The sequence below is a fragment of the Lithobates pipiens genome, unplaced genomic scaffold (genome assembly GCF_037356315.1).
Source record: "Lithobates pipiens isolate NorthernLeopardFrog02 unplaced genomic scaffold, aLitPip1_a1.2 Scaffold_18, whole genome shotgun sequence".
NCBI lineage: Eukaryota > Metazoa > Chordata > Amphibia > Anura > Ranidae > Lithobates > Lithobates pipiens.
Genome location: NW_027507758.1, coordinates 59,510,554 through 59,529,228, shown reverse-complemented (window position 1 = coordinate 59,529,228; position 18,675 = coordinate 59,510,554). Strand labels below are relative to the sequence as shown.

At 41.9% G+C, this 18,675-nt stretch overlaps 2 protein-coding genes across 2 annotated transcripts in view; one reads left to right on the top strand and one right to left on the bottom strand.

Moving 5' to 3' along the window:
• HHAT (hedgehog acyltransferase) overlaps positions 1 to 18,675 on the bottom strand; it is a 568,477-nt gene that overhangs the window by 288,560 nt on the left and 261,242 nt on the right. The gene's annotated exons all lie outside the window — the stretch shown is intronic.
• On the top strand, positions 6,091 to 8,867 carry LOC143987151 (uncharacterized). The gene is made up of 4 exons (XM_077485720.1): positions 6,091 to 6,623; positions 6,730 to 6,892; positions 6,979 to 7,120; positions 7,412 to 8,867. Exons 1-4 carry the CDS (start codon positions 6,398 to 6,400, stop codon positions 7,994 to 7,996), a joined length of 1,116 nt encoding a protein of 371 aa, XP_077341846.1. The 5' UTR covers positions 6,091 to 6,397; the 3' UTR covers positions 7,997 to 8,867.

Here is an 18,675-nt window from a genome sequence, read left to right as displayed (position 1 = left end):
TATTTATCTTTGTCTCTTTTTTTACATCACAGAAACCTGACATTTTAACAGGGGTGTGTAGACTTTTTATATCCCCCTGTATGTGTGGTGTACGTGTGGTGAAGTCAACACTTTTTCTGCTGCATGTTTTATGTGGTTGAAAACAGGTTAAAAATCTATTTCTTTTTAATCAATAAGATATAAATTCAGCCAGATAATGAGCTCCAACCTAGAGCAGCAGATATAGGAAGGCTGTTTGTACAGCTTTTCTGTAAGATTGACCTAAGGAAGGCCATACACTGAGCGAATGACCTTCTTTCCTGCAACCTGTGGTTGCAGGAAAGAAACTTTCTTGATTCCCCCATCAACACTCTGTCCCTCCCACCGAGCCATCGTAATCTCCCAGTGGGGGGAGCCATCCCCGCCAGTAGAAGATGGTTATTATTGTCGACTATAGCAGCTGCTAGCAATAATCGTATGTAAAATCTGGCAAGCTGGTTGTATCCAAGTTGATCGATCAACTTGGCACATTCAGGCTGCCCATATATCGATTAGAACCATCTATGGCCTAAAGCTTAGAAAAGATAAGACTTTAAGACATTGGTAGATCATAAGCTCAATAATAGCATGATCTGCCAAGCTACAGTTTCCAAAGCAAGCAAAGTCCTTTCTTGTATTAAGAGAGGTATTGATTCCAGAGAGAGAGAGAGAGAGATATCATTTTGCCCCTGTACAAATCATTAGTAAGACCTCATCTGGAACATGCAGTTCAGTTTAGGGCACCAGTTCTCAAAAAGGATATCGGGGAACTGGAGAAAGTGCAGAGAAGGGCAACCAAACTCATAAGAGGCATGGAGGAGCTCAACTATGATTCACGCTTGAGAAGAGAAGATTAAGGGGGGATATGATCAACATGTACAAATATATGAGGGGTCCATATAGTGAACTTGGTGTTGAGTTATTCACTTTACGGTCAACATGGAGAACAAGGCGTCTAGAGAAAAAGAGATTTAATCTCCAAATATGGAAAGGTTTTTTTCACAGTAAGAGCTGTGAAAATGTGGAATAGCCTACCTCAAGAGGTGGTTCTGGCCAGCTCAGTAGATTGCTTTAAGAAAGGCCTGGATTCTTTCCACGGTGTACATAATATAACTGGGTACTGACATTTATAGGTAAAGTTGATCCAGGGAAAATCCGATTGCCTCTCTGGGATCAGGAAGGATTTTTTTCCCTTGCTATAGCAAACTGGATCATGCTTTTCTGGGGGTTTTTTTTCGCCTTCCTCTGGATCAACTGTGGGTATAGGATTGGGTATAAGGGATTGTATAATATTTTTAATTTTATTTTTATTTATTTTTTATGGTTGAACTATAAGGTCTTGTGTCATTTTCCAACCTATCACAGGCTGCTAAACGACTCTCAGTAGGGGACGCACCTCCTCTCCTCTAATGCATATAAGACTATTGTACTAACGCTGGTCATACATAGATCAAACTTCACCTGATTTTCAGATCAGCCTAGAAGTCCTGTGGATGGCCCTGTCATAACCACCGGACTCAACAAAAGTCAATCGTGTATGCAGACAGCTGTGAGTGAATGTCAGAACGCAATAGACAACACTGCAGTTTCGTCCATCCACGCTATTTAGCATGTATGGGGGAATTGATTGATTTCTTAATGTGTATGGCCAGCCTTTAGATCATTTTACATAGATTTCAACAAGCCATACAGATAGTACTGGGACCTTGCAAGCTTGCAGATCCTTTTCTCCTTTGCAGTTGGAGAGAATACCTGGCATTTCAAAGTATGGAGGAGTATGTTAGCAAGCAGCAGCAATAAAGTCATTTGCACCTTGCTGGCACTTTTATGGAAAGTGCAAAAAGAACAAAAGCTAGCTAAAAAAAAAAAAAAAAAAACTGAACTGGGGTAAGCAGTAACCTACTGGGGTAGAAAGAAGGGGAAACATTAATGAAACCTTTAAATACATCAAGGGGGTGAACAAGGTATAAAAAGGGCAGTATTTTCAATATGAACCAAAATCAATAACACGGAACATGACCTCAAACAGGAGGAAAGTTCAAAACTACTCTTAGCCCACGCACACACGGTCGGAGATTTTGCCAACCAAATCCGTCGGATTTTGCCCGTCGGATTTAGTCCGACGGATTGTGTCCGAAACTGTTGCATACACACGGTCGGGCCAAGTTGGCGAAAAATACGATCTTTCAGAACGTGATGACGTAATTTCGTTACGATGGGACTACATTCAGGCTAGTAGCCAATAGCTTTGATGTAGGAATATGATCTGAGCATGCGTGGCACTTGGTCCGATGAAAATGCTCTACACATGATCGGATTAGGTCCGTCCGGCCCAGTTGGTCGGGAAATATTTCCAACATGTTGGAAAATTGGGTCGGACGGAATCAGTCCGATGCATACTACACACAGTCGGATTATCTGACGACACAGTCCGATAAGACTCATTCCGACAGATTCTCCGACCGTGTGTACAAGGGCTTAGAAAGTATTATTTTCCTGAAAGGGTAGTTGAGGCTTGGTATAGACTTTGAGGAGTCAGTCAACAGTAAATGGCTTCAAGTATAGGGACAAACATAGATCTATACTCACAAAAAACAAAAAGTTAACAAAAAAAACAAAATGTGTATTTAAAAAAAAAAAAAAAAAAAAAGCGGGCAGACTTGAAGGATCACAAGGTCTTTTTTCTGACGTCACTTTCCTATGTCCCTGTTTCTATGGATAAGCAGGCTTAGACTATTGTGTGACAAACAGAAAAGAGCCTCCATGGTCCCTTCTGGAGTTGATGACACAGCTCAACACATGGAACTTCCTTTATTGCTGAGGGCACCCCGAGACTCAAGGGCCTTGGCGTTAGAGCAGAAGTGGCCATGACACTAGGCATGGATGGAGATCCATCCCAAACACTGCTCAGAACATAAGGAGCCAGGAAAGAAGCGGACTGACACTACAGATCAAGTATTTAGGTTTTTCATTTTTTATAGGATGCCTCATCTTTTAATTCTATTTTAGTATAATAAGTCTGCATATTGCTTTTCATCTTCCCGGAGTCCGATCTTATGCAAAAAATTATTTACTCTGCTATTATTACAGAAATATAAGGAAAAATTATAGTACAACAACAGAGGAAACTTTCTAGTTCAATATTTTCTAAAATGTGCATAAATAGAAGCTAAGCTCTGCTCAAACTTATTGCACTGCATTAACCACTTAAGGACCGAGCCCCTTTTTTAGATGTGTTGTTTACAAGTTAAAAACAGTTTTTTTTTGCTAGAAGATTACATAGAACCCCCAAACATTATACATTTTTTTTAACACCCTAGAGAATAAAATGGCGGTTGTTGCAATACTTTCTGTCACATCGTATTTGCACAGCGGTCTTACAAGCGCACTTTTCTTTCTTAAAAAACACTTTTGAATTAAAAAAATAAGATGTCAGTAAACTTAGCACAATTTGTTTTTTTATATTGTGAAAGATAATGTTATGCAGACTAAATTGATAGTCAACATGTCACGCTTCAAAATTGCGCCCGCGACAAACGTTTACCCTTAAATATCTCCATATGCGACATTTAACAAATTCTACAGGTTGCATGTTTTGCGTTACAGAGGAAGGGGTTAAAAGAGAAGTATGTCCAAAGCTTTGAGCTTGAGCAAACCGTGAGCTATTGCTCGCTATCAGCTGCAGAGCTGCACAATATTGTCGGGATCCACCCAGCTGCTTGATTGACAGCTGGTTCTGTCCTTCAATGTGCAACTTAGAATTAAAGCTGGTTGCATCCACCCCTTCCCCAGTTCAGCTGAGTACAGTGAGGAGCAGAGCAGAGCACAATGGCTGAAGTCACTGCTGTCGCTCTGAGAACAGAGAAGTGAGCAATCAGCGGTCATGTAATCTTTCAGTCCTCGGTCTTAGACCTTACATGGGACAGCTGCAGCATCACAGCTGACAGGAGTGGCACTTGCTGTGGTCTTCTGCTGCTGTAGCCCATCTGCTTCAAGGTTTGATGTGTTGTGCATTCAGAGATTGTATTCTGCATACCTTGGTTGTAACGAGTGGTTATTTGAGTTACTGTGGTCTTTCTATCACCCCGATCCAGTCTGCCTATTCTCCTCTGACATCAACAAGGCATTTTCATCCACACAACTGCCGTTCACTGGATATTTTCTCCTTTATTGGACCATTCTCTGTAAACCCGAGAGATGGTTGTGCGTGAAAATCCCAGCAGATCAGCAGTTTTTAAAATACTCAGACCAGCCTGTCTGGCACCAACAACCATGCCACGTTCAAAGTCACCTAAATCCCGTTTCTTCCTCATGCTAATGCTTGGTTTGAACTTCAGCAAGTCGTCTTCACCAAGTTTCGATGCCTAAATGCATTGAGTTGCTGCCATGTGATTGGCTGATTAGCAATTTGTGTTACTAAACAATTAGTGTACCCAATAAAGTGGCTGGGGAGTGTAAATCACACAGCTTAGAGCAGGGATATGCAATTTGCGGACCTTCAGCTGTTGCAAAACTAAAAGTCCCATCATGCCTCTGCCTTTGGGTGTCATGCATGTGGCTGTCAATCTTGCTATGCCTCATGGGACTTGTAGTTCTGCAACAGCTGGAGGTCCGCTATTCACATATCCCTGGCTTAGAGAATGGACACTATAAAAAAAAAAAAATAGAGACAAAAAGCTATACTTAAACATTAATTACAATGAAAAGCATGCAGTGTAAAAGAAAATTAAAGGCAAACTACATTTTTTAATGCTGTAGCAACTACAGAAATTACAAGCAGAAACGTCGCTGACTCCTCATTGGTTGAATGGGAACTGTCCCTTGACACAATTTTAAAAAGAGAACTAATCAAAGAAGGACAAAAATACAATCAACGTAAATCACTTTAAAACAGCAGGAGGGTGATAAATGAATCTCCCAGGAAACGTCCACCAGTCAATAACCTGAGATTCACACTACGTGCAGACCTTGCTACAAGGATACACCAGGCAGATAGAGAAGTAAATCAGATTGGTGTTGAGGTCTAAAATATATTGTATGTATCAGCAGGTGGTCTTCATTTATTGTTTAAGCCGTGCATGCTGTGCAATGTACATGGAGTTGTAGGATGATGTCATGCATGGTTCAGGAAACTAGAATGCATTTTCAGTGAGCGCATGTTTGAGTTGTTCATGACAGGTACTGATATCACACCGTCAATTTATGCATTGCTTTACACTTATTTATTGTGCATTCACATCAATCCCTGCCCTCGAAGAGCTTACAATCTAAGGTCCCTAATTCACATTTATACTGTACATACACATATTAGGGCAAATTTAGGCAGGAGACAATGATAGTACCTATAAGCATATCTTTGAAGGTTTTTTACGCCATGCATTCTCTACATTAAGGTAAAAAGAAAAACCTTGCAATAGTAAATTTAGATGACTAAAAAATTAACCACTTCTGGACCAGCCCATAGCAGATTTATTGGTACAGGGCAGCCCTCCTGTGCAGAATCATATATATATATATATATATATATATATATATATATATATATATATATATGGGACAGGAAGTGAAGTGAAATCTCCCCAATGGAACACTGGTGAAAAAAACAATTTGGCACTGGTTATAACTCTCCCCCAGCCTGGATTTACACTATTGCAAAACACAGACATCGCAAGTGATTCGCACCCGCATTGCTGTGCCGATCACATGCCATGTTTGTGTAATGCAAATTCAGCCATACAGTTTGTATGGCTGAACTTGCATTGGATTTACACAAAACAGGTGCAGGGACTTTTTTCCCCCCACACTGGAATTGAATCGCATGGGTGTTCCCACCCATGCAATCGGGTTCCTGTCCAAATCAACAGTTTGCATTGCGATCTGTGAAGCAATTTGGGGGTGTCATTAACATTGTATCGACACCAGCGGTTTGCAGAGGGCAGTGTGAACTGCCTGCAGGAGAAATGAGATGCACAAACGGCACTGGAATCATGCTGGTTCCCGCATTGCTATAGTGTGAACCCAGGCTTACTCTAAAATAAAAATAAACAGGTTTTGCCTATATTTCTACCTTAAGGCCCCTTTCACACGGGCGGATAGAATGGTGCTTTTAGCTGCGGATTTTCTTCATTTCTACCGCAGCTAAAAGCACACAATGCTTTCCTATGGCCCCATTCACACACAGCGTTTAGCGGCGATTTCGTTACATGCGGTTCGGTGCGAATAGAAAAAATAGAATTGTATGCGTCCAGGTGCGATGTAGCGCAGCTATAAGCACATAACCGCAGGTAATCGCAGTCTTTTGTGTCAATTGCGGCCAGCAGCGTGAAAGAAGAAAAAAAAAACCCGGAAGCACATCCTATACAGCAGGTGTACCTGGGAAATGACACAGGAAGTTGAGAGGGATGAAAGGGGAGAAGACAGCATGGCGGCAAGAGACATCTCACACGAGGCCATCATCGCACTGGTGCAAGCCCGACCAGAGTTATGGGACTCAGAATGCCCAGGATATGCAGACCGAGTGCTGAAGAGAGCAAAGTGGGAAGAAGTCTACAAATATGTCACACCGAACTGGGACGAGATGTCTGCAACTGAACAGGATAACCGAGGTGAGTGCAAGGTTTGTTGTGTCTATGCAGCAGGGTACACATGCATCCTAGTAAAGATTTTACCCCCTAATGACCAGGCCATTGTATGTTTTTTTATATATTGCAGGAAAGGAGGTTTATACACGTTGGAGGTCCCTGCGCGACCGTTACAAAAAAGAAGTCAACGAAGAGAAGGCTGCGGAGAGAAGCGGAGCACCCTCAACTCGTCGCAGGCCTAACCCCCATGCAGAGGCTTTGTCTTTTTTGAGGCGCACCACTGAGATGCGCACGTAAGTATATCCATTTATTTTACTTAGCGATTTGGCATATTCATGTTCACTTTTTTTTTAAACGTGTAATCTTTATTGTTACCTAGAACTGTGTCAAGTGTCCCTGTGAGAGCAAGCGCAAGGCGCGAAAGTTCGTCGCCATCACCATCAGGAGACGCTGACACCAGTCAAGAAACCACAGAAACAGTGTCATCCCAAGAATATCATCCATCCACTCAAGAACCTGCGGTATGTATTTTAAAAATGTCACAATTTCTGTCCACAAAAGACGTTACATTTTGAAAAGGCAGCTGGTGTTGGCACAAATGTTGTAGAAACAACAACGACTTGTTTTTTGGGCAAGGTGTGACTTGTTTTTCTGGCTTTGGAGGTCTTCAGTGAGATCAGGTTTTTGCAACAAAACAAGTACCTGTGTGTGATCTATTCTAAACAGGTGCTGCAATATTTGTGCAAGCCATCATATGCTGTTCAGTGTGACCTCAGTATCAGATGCATAATCTATATATTATAATATTGCAGGCAAATCCAGATAGGAGAGTCCGGTCTACTACTACCACCCGTCGAACACGTACTCAACAAGAGACACCTTTTGAGGAATATTTCAACCGTATCATTGAAGAAATGAGAAACCAATCACAAAACCAGGCAAAAGATGATGAATTCCTCAACATCTCAGACCCCGATGTTATGTTTTTAAGAATGTTGCTTTGTGTAATCAGGGAGATTCCTGCAGATAAGCGCACTGAGGTCAGGGGTGATATACATGCCTATTTAACGTATATTGTGTCCGCTTGCAAAGAGCAACGCCCATATCCTAAATTTCAGCCATGGGCTATGGGTTTTAATTCACCTAGTGGGTCTTTCAGTAGACCAATGCCCAGTCAGCAGTGCCATGACACAACATCTGCCATTAACCCTTATGTAGGACCCCCACCACTGTATACATCTTACCCGTCTAATCCTGGTTACCAAAGGATGCATGTGCAGCCACACCCAGTGTCTTCACCCTCATCTTCCCATTCAGGATCACCCATAGATGTTGGCAGTGAACCAAGCCATTCTTCCCTGCGTAACCCTAATTATTCAATATATGAAAACTTATAGTATTCCTATGGCAGTGATATGACGGTTGTATTTTTCTTGTTGTGTAATGTTACTTAATGTTTTACCTACACTACTTTAATGTTTTACCTACACGAACTAATGTTTACAACAAACCCCAGATTCCTCCATGTACACTGAACTGTACGCACAGAAGAATCTCCCACTGTCCCAAGCTTATACATGTTGCTACTTGGCCCCACTTGCTCTCACAATACCTGAACTTTCTGATTGGGTGCTAGCATTGTTTAGGTTGAGAGACTTGGCCCAGTGGGAGATTACCCCATCTACACAGTGGAGTGTACATGGCGACATCTTTTGCACTTTCTCCATCTAGCCAAATATTTCAGAACTGTTTACCGCACTCAGTGCCCATCTTTGGCCCCTTTCACACGGGGCGGATCAGTAATGATCTGCCCCGTGATGATCCGCTCGCTCAGCGGGATTGCTCCGTTGTCCCCGCTGAGCCGGCTGCGGACAGGGCGGTCTCCGCACACTGTGCAGGGACCGCCCTGTCAGCTCTCCACTCTCCTCTATGGTGATCGGACGAGCACGGACTGTCTGTCTGTGTCCATCCGATCGGCTCTGCAGACGGATAGAATAGGTTTTTACTCCGTCTGCAGAATCGGACTGTTGCGGAGGCGGACGATATCGGGTGCCACCGCAATTGTCCGATTCTGTAGACGGAGGGAAATCCAATTTTTCTAGCCATCTGCAGAGCGGATTGGATCTACACGGACAGATGGTACGTGCTCTTCCGATCCCCATAGAAGAGAACAGAGAGCTCACAGGGCACAGTGTGCCGGGACAGCCCTGTCTGCCACCGGCTCAGTGGGGACAATGGAACAATCCCTGCCGACCAAGCGGATCTTCACGGGACAGATCATTACTGATCTGCCCTGTGTGAAAGGGGCCTGACAGCACTTCAGGAATACTGTAACCTTTTTTTTTTTTTACGGGGGGTAGTGGGGGATATTTTGTGGACTCGTTATCTGTTGCACTTGAAATTCAATACTTTAAACTAAAAGGAGATTTTATATATATATATCTCTATATATATATATGTATATATCTCTCTATATATATCTATATATATATATATATATATATATATATATATATATATATATATATATATATATATATATTCCAAAGGAATTAAAAAACATTTTTCTATACTTGCAAGCATTCAATGTTTTTGTAAGGTTTTTCTATTTTTTTTATACACCCTGTGCAGTGCAGGAATACTGTAACCTTTTTTTTTTTGTGGGGTAGTGGGGGATATTTTGTGGACTCGTTATCTGTTGCACTTGAAATTCAATACTTGAAACTAAAAGGAGATTTTATATATATATATTCCAAAGTAATTAAAAAACATTTTTCTATACTTGCAAGCATTCAATGTTTTTGTAAGGTTTTTCTATTTTTTTTATACACCCTGTGCAGTGCAGGAATACTGTAACCTTTTTTTTTTGTGGGGTAGTGGGGGATATTTTGTGGACTCGTTATCTGTTGCACTTGAAATTCAATACTTGAAACTAAAAGGAGATTTTATATATATATATTCCAAAGTAATTAAAAAACATTTTTCTATACTTGCAAGCATTCAATGTTTTTGTAATGTTTTTCAATTTTTTAAATACGCCCTGTGCATTGCAAAAGATAGAAATAAAAACAATTTAAATTGTTGAAAATTGTCGACTACTTTATTTAAGGCAAACGTGAAAACTGACACAAAAACCTGAAATATGTGATGAAAAAAACATGCAACAATGGTTAAAAATTTATACATAGTCCAATTGCCATGGCAGCTGTCCATCTTCACTCAAAAAATAATCAGTGAAATGTTCACGGACTTGTAGGGCCTGATTACTTGGACGAGTGCCAGTAACAGGACCTATGGGTTCCTCATAAACAGGGGTTTCGGTGGCCACGATCTCCTTACCCCTCAAAAAATTGTGGAGAACACAACTCGCTAGAACCACATTGACGGCATGCTCAACTTCCAGATGCATGGCTGTCATCAAAACACGCCATTTGGCAGCGCAAATGCCAAATGCGCACTCCACCATTCTTCGAGCTCTGCTGAGTCTATAGTTAAAAATTCGCCTCCTGGCAGTGAGACCATGCCTGGTATAGGGCCTTAGCAGGTGCGTGGTTAAGGCAAATGCCTCATCTCCCAGCACTACAAGTGGAAGATCTGGTCCAGTAGTACCAGGGAGAGGCCTTGACTGTGGCACCTGAAATTCGCCATGTTGAAAACGCCGCCCCATTATGGAATTTCTGAAAATTCTCGAATCTCCAGAACTCCCATACGCTCCAACATCCACAGCGATGAACTTCATATTTGCATCGCTGAGTCCCAGAAGCACAATAGAAAAGTATTTCTTATAATTGAAAAAGCGGGAACCGGATTTTGGAGGCTTGATGAGCCGGATGTGTTTCCCATCTAATGCCCCAATGCAGTTTGGGAAGTTGGTCTTCTCCCAAAATTCCTCCGCTATTTCCTCCCACAGACTGGATGTTGGCTCCGGCATGACTGATGTTCTCAGTTCTTCCCAGATGACGTAACAGGTATCATGCACAATGGTGGATACGGTGGAAATTCCCATCAGAAATTGATGATGGAGGGAGGTGAAACTGGCACCAGTGGCAAGGTATCTGCAATACAAAATTGATAACAATTCAGAAAATATAAAATATAGTAAAATAAATAAAATTTAAAAAAAAATCAATATACATATGGAGTTCTACATGGTAACAAATAAACATCAGCATCTATATAAGCTGATGACTTTTAACACATTGCAGCCCAAAGATAAATCCCTCGGCTCTGGTAGTAGGTGCTGGCATCCAAACAGGAAGCCTGGTGGTGGGTTGGTCTAGTACAAAATATTATTTGGTGGTACCTTGCTTGTTAATGCAAAACTCTGCCTTTGTGTTCAGAGCTCACCTACATAATGAGAAACTACTGAAATTTGATGATGTTTCCTATTTGCAAAAAATAAAACTGACTGTGCAAGGCACGATAGATAGTTTTCAAGGATAAAAAATAATGGTAATGGGAGTAATGTGCGAAAAATCGCTGTTGTGATATAGATTAGGTTATAGATTCATCTATATATATATATATATATATATATATATATATATATATATATATATATATACATATACATATACATACATACATACACACACACTATTGCCAATATTGCCTAAGCCTGCATGTACATGAATTTAAGCATTTGTTCAACATATGGAAAACCTACCTTAACGTAAGTAACAGCCGTTCTTCTGGACTAATGCTTCTTCGCATATTGGTCGTGGTTCTGGTCAGGCGTCCTCTAACAAGTCCCAACAGCTCATCGAAGCATGCCACCGACATCCTGGTGTAATTGTGGAACTTGTCCCCATGAGTCCTCAGCTCACCGAACATGAGGGCAAAGTAGCCGATCGATAGGCGCTGAGACGTTAGGGGATGGACCCAGTAACGACGAGGACGTCGCCTACTCTGGATCGCTCTTCTTCTCTTCATCCTCATCATCAGCAAAATGAGCATTGCAAGCAAACTACCCATATTTGCATTCATTTTTCAAAAAAACTGGCACAAAACTCAGCACTCCTCTCCACTCCTGCAAAACTCCAACACACACTCAGCCAGAGAACAAAGAAACAGGTTTAAATATAGAGGACTGCAATGCATCATGGGTACATTCCAGGGAACAAAAACATAAATAAATAAAAGGGTTGCTATGGGAATAAAAACTGCAGTTAAACGCAACCGCATAAAAACGCATGTAAACGCATGTAAACGCTGGTAAACGCACTGTGCAAACGCAGCTGATCGCTGTGCCTGGAGCCTTGAATTTTGTAGAAAAAAATAAACATGATTCCTGCGGCAGAACAGCCGCCCGTGTGAAAGGGGCCTAAGAGTATTAATGTGACTTTCTTCTGTTACTGATAAGGTTTTACATTTGGTCATGTGGCCTCAGCTGAATGGGTGGATTGGCCAATTTTAACTTTTAATCAGCAAATGACCACACTCAGGGATTTCTATAATACTTTGTGACTTATGCCGCATACGCACGACCGGACTTTGTCAGACTTAGTCCGGCGGACCGGAATCCGTCAGACAAACTGATCGTGTGTAGGGACCAGCAGACTTTTTTTTCCCCAAAAGTCAGACGGACCTAGAAGTAAAACATGTTTTAAATCTATCTGGCGGGCTAAAAATCGTGAAAACCGTTCGTCTGTATGCTGGTCCGACGGGCGAGATACGACAGGGCAGCTATTGGCTACTGGCTATTGAACTTCCTTGCGTCTTATGTCATCATGTTCGAAACGAATGGACTTTCAAACTGACTTAGTCTGGTCGTATGTGTTGAAATTTGTTCTTTCAGAATGTCCGTTGGACCTCCGCTGAAAGTACGTCGGGAAGACCGTCGGACCTAGTCCGTCGAAAATTCCAGTCGTGTGTACGCGGCATTAGAGTATGAGTGGGAGCAAACTAGGAGCAAATGATAAGTTTATAGTGCTGTCTTTTATAGGGACAGGCCTGGGCATTGCAATGCATTATTGTGCATTTAATGTATATACATTTGCGTGCATTTCTGTGTATTTGCAGTGCAGCAAAATGCAGCTTGTTGTACTTTTTTTCACTGTAATGCAATAGTGTGAATTGTGCCCATATGATAGCCTGGATTTTGGACTGTAGCTAGAGTGCAGCCAAAAATACATCCCGCTGCATCTGGTGTGAATGGGCCCTAAGGCTGGGTTCACACATGCTGCGGCCGCGGCTCACAGCAGGAGGTCAGGTGCAAATCGGGTCCGAATTTCTTTCTGATTCCGAGCAAAAGACCGTTTCCAAATGTGGACCACAGCTGCCCTGGAGATGGGTGAACCAGCTCCATTGAGAGCCGGTCACACTCTCCTGTCATGCAAATTGGATCCAATTCGCATAAGTGTGAACCCAGCCTTATTTTTACACCGACACATTAGGACACCATAGCACTAAACAGGTAATATTCAGGCAAATAGCAAGCCCAACAGTAGGTAGGCGACAATATGGGCAACAAACGAGAAATTGTGACTCCATGTGTACAAAAAACTGTCAATTGTGACAACACATGAGCCATAAAGGGGCAATCAATACAATGGGGGTTATTTACTAAATGAAAATCCATGTTGCACTGCAAGTGCACTTGGAAGTAAAGTCGCTGTAGATCCTAGGGGGACATGCAAGGAAAATAAAAAACAGCATATTTGCTTGCACATGATTGGATGATAAAATCAGCAGAGCTTCCCCTCATTTCAGATCTTCCCCTTAGATTCAGAGTGACTGTAGTTCCAAGTGCACTTCCAGTGAACTTTCAAGTGGCAGTGCAAAGTGGATTTGCCTTTCGTAAATAACCCCCAATATGTAGACAAGAAAAGACATGGGCAAAGGTGGGAAAAGACTGGAGCCCAGTCTGCCTCCCTCCACCCCCATATCAAGTATCACCCGTTCTCCATTTACCCACACATGTCCTCTTAGTAGCCAGAAAGAGATGCTGAAGAAATTGCACAGCCTGCATGCCCTCCCAGATCTCTCCTTCATTGCAGAGGCAGGTCCTTCCAAGCCTGAGTGAATAGTCGTAGAGACCATGACATCACTTGACATCACATGCCAATCAGCAGGTGTGTGGGAGGGAGTGAAGCACCTTGAGGCTAGAAGATTCAGCATTCATACTAATTAGCCAGTACCTCACGGCTATCAGAATACAATGACACAGCCGTCTATGTATTTATCCCAGGAAAAAAAATTGAATATATAAGCAGCAAAACGATGTATGTTTTACAGTTTTAGACTCAACAGTATGAGTATTGACAGAACAGTGTTATGGAACGCGGATAACAGAACCTCTCATCTTCAGATATGGCCTTGTTCCCTCTTGCCGTTTTTACTCAGACCGAAAATGTATTTTTCTTTTTTTTAATTAAACTTTAATCCAAGGTACAGCTCATTAATATTTCATATTTAAATAGAAGAGAAGGGTCTGATGGATTATGATTTCAGCAAAAGAACAAGAATGAACTGTTGTAACTGGGCATCTGTGCTGAGCTGTATGAGAGGTGCTGGTGCCCAGAATGAACAGATGGTTCCGGAGAGTGATTATCCAGGTAGTATTCATAGAAACAATTCAATTATGTTGTTCATTTCACAGGAAATGGGTGCTTGATCAATGCTGCCCTGCACTGACATGATGATGTCATCACGGCCCCCTGTAGTACTGTAGTATGAACCCAGGCCAACATGGTGGAGCAACCCTAGAGGGTTCTGTCAATTATAGGCTGTTCTCCAAGTAAGTGGATTGAATAATGACAAACGCTGAATCTGTAAGAGAAACAACAGCTGGCAGGGAGCAGAGTCTCTAAAGGGCAACAGTGCTGGAGACAAGGTGAGTATTGCAGCTACAGCCGCATTTTTTTTTTTCATTTTTAAAACAGGGGAGCAAATTTTATAAAAGAATAAATAAACAGGATTGATAACACCTGATTGACAACAGCAACTGTGCTGAAATGCAGATCTCGGCACATTACACAGTGTTTTCTTGTTTACTTTTTTTTGTTAGAACGTTAGTGAAATGTCATTAAGTTCTATTCACACCGTGGCATTAGGATGTGGTGGTTTCCACCATAGTCCATTGCGCTGAACAAAGGTACTGTATGCAGATTGCCTCGATTTTATCTGTAGACTGTGCATCCCAATGCAAATACTGTGAATTGGCCCTTAAAGATGAACTAAAGGGACAGCCGAACACTGGCACCCAAAGAAGCCGGTGAGAGATGCTAGCGCCAACTAGGAACCTTGCAAGCATCAGACCATTGGAGCAAAAGTAGGTGTTCTTTTAACGAGTAAGATACACGGGTGGCAGTCACCTCATTAAACTAGAGCAGGGGTCTCCAATTTGTCTAAATGCGAAACACAGCATCAGTTTAAGGTTTTTCAGACCTCAGGGGGGACTTTGGCCAGTGGGAGTAGAAAATGCCTCAGGTTTTGTTGTCGGATTAAAGAAAAATACATAGGACCTGTGGTTAGTAGGAGGAATAGTGCCCTATGATTGGTATCAATGAGAGAGGTATAGTGTCCCATCGTTGGTGTTAAGTATTATGTCCCACTGTTGGTGTCAGTAGAAGGAATGGCACCTTAGTATGAGGAACAGTGGCCTAAGGGCGAGATAAGGGCAAGCAAAGGACCATTTGGAGACCACCGGGCTAAAGCTGTACAGGTGGCTCTTAGGGCTCATGCACACACATGCAATTGGGCATATACCACAAGAATTTAGAGTATTTCCGAGCTCAGGCATTACAGCTATTGGTGCACAGCAGCCTGTACAAAACAATGACAGGCTATAAGACGCCATGGTTTTACACCTGTAATTGCTCATCTGAATGGTTACATGCATACAGGAACAGATGAGCGGCTCTGAGCATAAACTGTTTACATCCAGTGATGGTCATCTGTCCCTGTACATGTGTACCCACTCGGATGTGTGGTTGCAGATGTACAGCCATGGAGTTAGACAGCCTGTCAATGATTTATACAAGCTGCAGGGATACGGCAAGACCTGTGACTCCCAGGTAAAGAAAAACGTTGAATACTTGCTGTGTATGTCCTATTTATTAGTGGCTTATCATTACGAGTAGCAATTTATCACTAAACAGATGTAATAAATGGCTCCCTATGAAGCAAGCTACATACAGCTAGCACACAGTAGTATCTAGGAGCAATCAATTACATATGATTGGAGCACTGTGTGATTAAACACAAATAATGGCTACTACATGAATGCTAAAAGTGTATCCTACTGGAGAGCTAATTGGTGTTAGAGGTCGACCGATATATCGGCTGATATTTGTCATTTTTTAATTAATTCGGCATTGGCCGATTGTGCTGATAAAAAGGCAGATTATATGTTCAGTGTGACTTACAAAAGACTTCTGTAATAGAAGTCAATGTAAGTTGCCTGAAGTTTATCAATGAAGAGACTTTCCTCCTCTCTGGGCAGTCTGCCAAGAAAAGATCAAAGAGATACAATGTTTCTTCTTCAATGGACTGAACTCAGTGTGTAGAATTCTCAGTTTAACCATTTAAAGAGTAAATATTTTCTGACACTTGTTGCTTACAAGTAAAAATCCTGTATTTTCTGCTAGAAAATCACTTAGAACCCCCAAAAATTATATATATATTTTTTAGCAGAGACCCTATGGAATAAAATAGCGGTTGTTGCAATATTTTATGTGACGCGGTATTTGTGCAGAGGTCTTTCAAACGCATTTTTTTGGAAAAAATACACCGATTAAAAAAAAAAAAACGAAAACAGTAAAGTTAGCCCTTTTTTTTTCGTACAAAAGTTTTGAGTACCTGTTTTTGTGTATTTAATATATAGTTGTATGTATAATTTAGATAAAAAACAAACAAACAAGTGAACTGATTGGAGGTTTGTTTTGTTTAATAAACGTTTAAATGTAATACATTTTCTGTATCACTTATTACTGAAGGCTGCTTTCACACTGGAGCGAGCAGGCGTTGACAGTAAAACGCTGCGAGTTTTAACGGCGCTTTACCGTCATTTTAGCGGCGCTATTCGGCTGCTAGCGGGGCTTTTATAACCTAGATAGTGGCCGAGGAAGGGGTTAAATGCGCTTGTGAAGCGCTGCTGCCAAATCACATTGCATGCGCTTCAGCAGCGGTGCCCATTCATTTCAATGGGCAGGAGTGGTGGAGGGCGGTTTACACCACTCCAAAGATGCTGCTTGCAGGATTTTTTTTTTAACGTCCTGCCAGCACATCGCCTCATTGTGAAAGCACTCAGGCTTTCATGCTGAGACTGCAGGGGAGCCGTTTTGAAGGCAATTTTTCTGCACTATTTTTAGCCCAAAAGCGCCTGAAAAACGCCCTAGTGTGAAAGGTGTCTAACTTAGAATTTATGAGATGAAGGGGAAAAAATAAAAGAATCGGCCTAACATATCGGCCCCAAAAAAAAAAAAATCGGCATCATATATCGGCCATCGGCCGCCGTGATTTCTAAATATCGACATCGGCCAGATAAAAACCCATATCGGTCGACCTCTAATTGGTGTCTAATGTATTCATTTTTTTCCCACACAGATGTGAAGGAATTCTTTCTGCTCCTTATTCTCACAAGTCTCTCAATGTGTAAAGACAGAATAATGCCTTTGATTTGCTTATCCTGTTCACTAGGCAGTCATTAGAAGCCCTGTTACACAGTTTAACATATAGGCTGCACTAAAGATAGAATTAATCTAACTCTGCCAATTAAACTCCCAAGGAGTTACTTGAACGAATTGAGGAGGCGGTTTACACTTTTTGTCTGGGCGGGCAAAATACCACAACTTCGGAGATCTAACTTGACCCTGCCTAAAATAAGAGGGGGATAGGATTCCCAGATCCATTGAGATACTATGAATCTTCCCATTTAACCAGAATAATGGAATGGTGTGTCCAATCCGAATCCAAACTGTGGGTCGATTTATAACAAGTGACCATCACTTCAACCATCGCGGGTACACCTTGGTCCCCACTAAATGACTGCCCTGCGATGGTCACTTTACAACCTACGGTTGGAGCGACTTTACGGGTAGCAAAACACCTTTTTAGGACCATTCCTTCTCTCTCTCCGGACCTGAGCCCCCTCACTCCGATATTGGTATCATCGTGTTTTTGCCGGGCCTAACAGATTCAAAATTTCAAACACTTTGGAGGCATAATGTTTTCCGCTGCATCCATTTCACTAACAATAGGCTTCTGTCCAGTGGTGAATTTGAGACACAATTTCACAAGGATCTTGACTTTCTGTGACGGGGGCAACTAATTGTTCACCTTCGCCGGCTATCAGCAGATCACCAAATCATCAGTCAGCTCACACCCCTTCAAGCAGATTTGCATGGATGGTGATCAGCTCCCTCATTCACTTTCACATTTTACGCCCTCCTAATGAACCAGGTAGAGACGTCTGATTTAAGACCCATACACACTATCAGTTTTTCTGCTGAGTTTTTCCTTCAGATTTACCAAAACCATATAATATGAGGTCAAACCTTATGCCCCGTACACACGACCAGACTTTTCAACATAAAAAGTCTGACGGAATGATTCCGGCAGACTATTCGAACGTGTGTGGGCTGCAGCGGACTTTTGATTTGCAAAAGTCTGACAGACTTTAGAAATGGAACATGTTTCAAATTTTTCCGACAGAACTCTGCCGGACCCAGAAATCCGCTTGTGTGTGTGCTAGTCTGACGGACTAAAACCGACGCTAGGGCAGCTATTGGCTACTGGCTATGAACTACCTTATTCTAGTCCAGTCATACGTCATCACGTTCGAATCCATCGAACTTTGGTGTGATTGTGTGTGGCCAAGTCCGTTTATTCGGAAAGTCCATCAGAACTCTGTCAGAACTCCATCAGAACTCCGTCGAAAGTCTGCCGGACTTAAGTCCTGTCGTGTGTACGCGGCATTAGGAGTTTCAATTTGTATGCAATCAGACAGGCCCTTGCACTACATGGTTTTGGTAAACCTGAAGGAAAAACTCAGCAGAAAAACTGATAGTGTGTATGGGGCTTTAAACTTTCTATAACAATGGGAATCTGACCTCCAAATTACTTTTTCTCAAAC

Bases quoted from the DNA above. Each gene is read 5' to 3' on its own strand.
- LOC143987151 (XM_077485720.1), top strand. From the start codon at position 6,398: ATGACACAGGAAGTTGAGAGGGATGAAAGGGGAGAAGACAGCATGGCG. The intron at 6,624-6,729 runs GTGAGTGCAAGG...TATATATTGCAG, and splicing joins AACTGAACAGGATAACCGAG to GAAAGGAGGTTTATACACGT. The intron at 6,893-6,978 runs GTAAGTATATCC...ATTGTTACCTAG, and splicing joins CGCACCACTGAGATGCGCAC to AACTGTGTCAAGTGTCCCTG.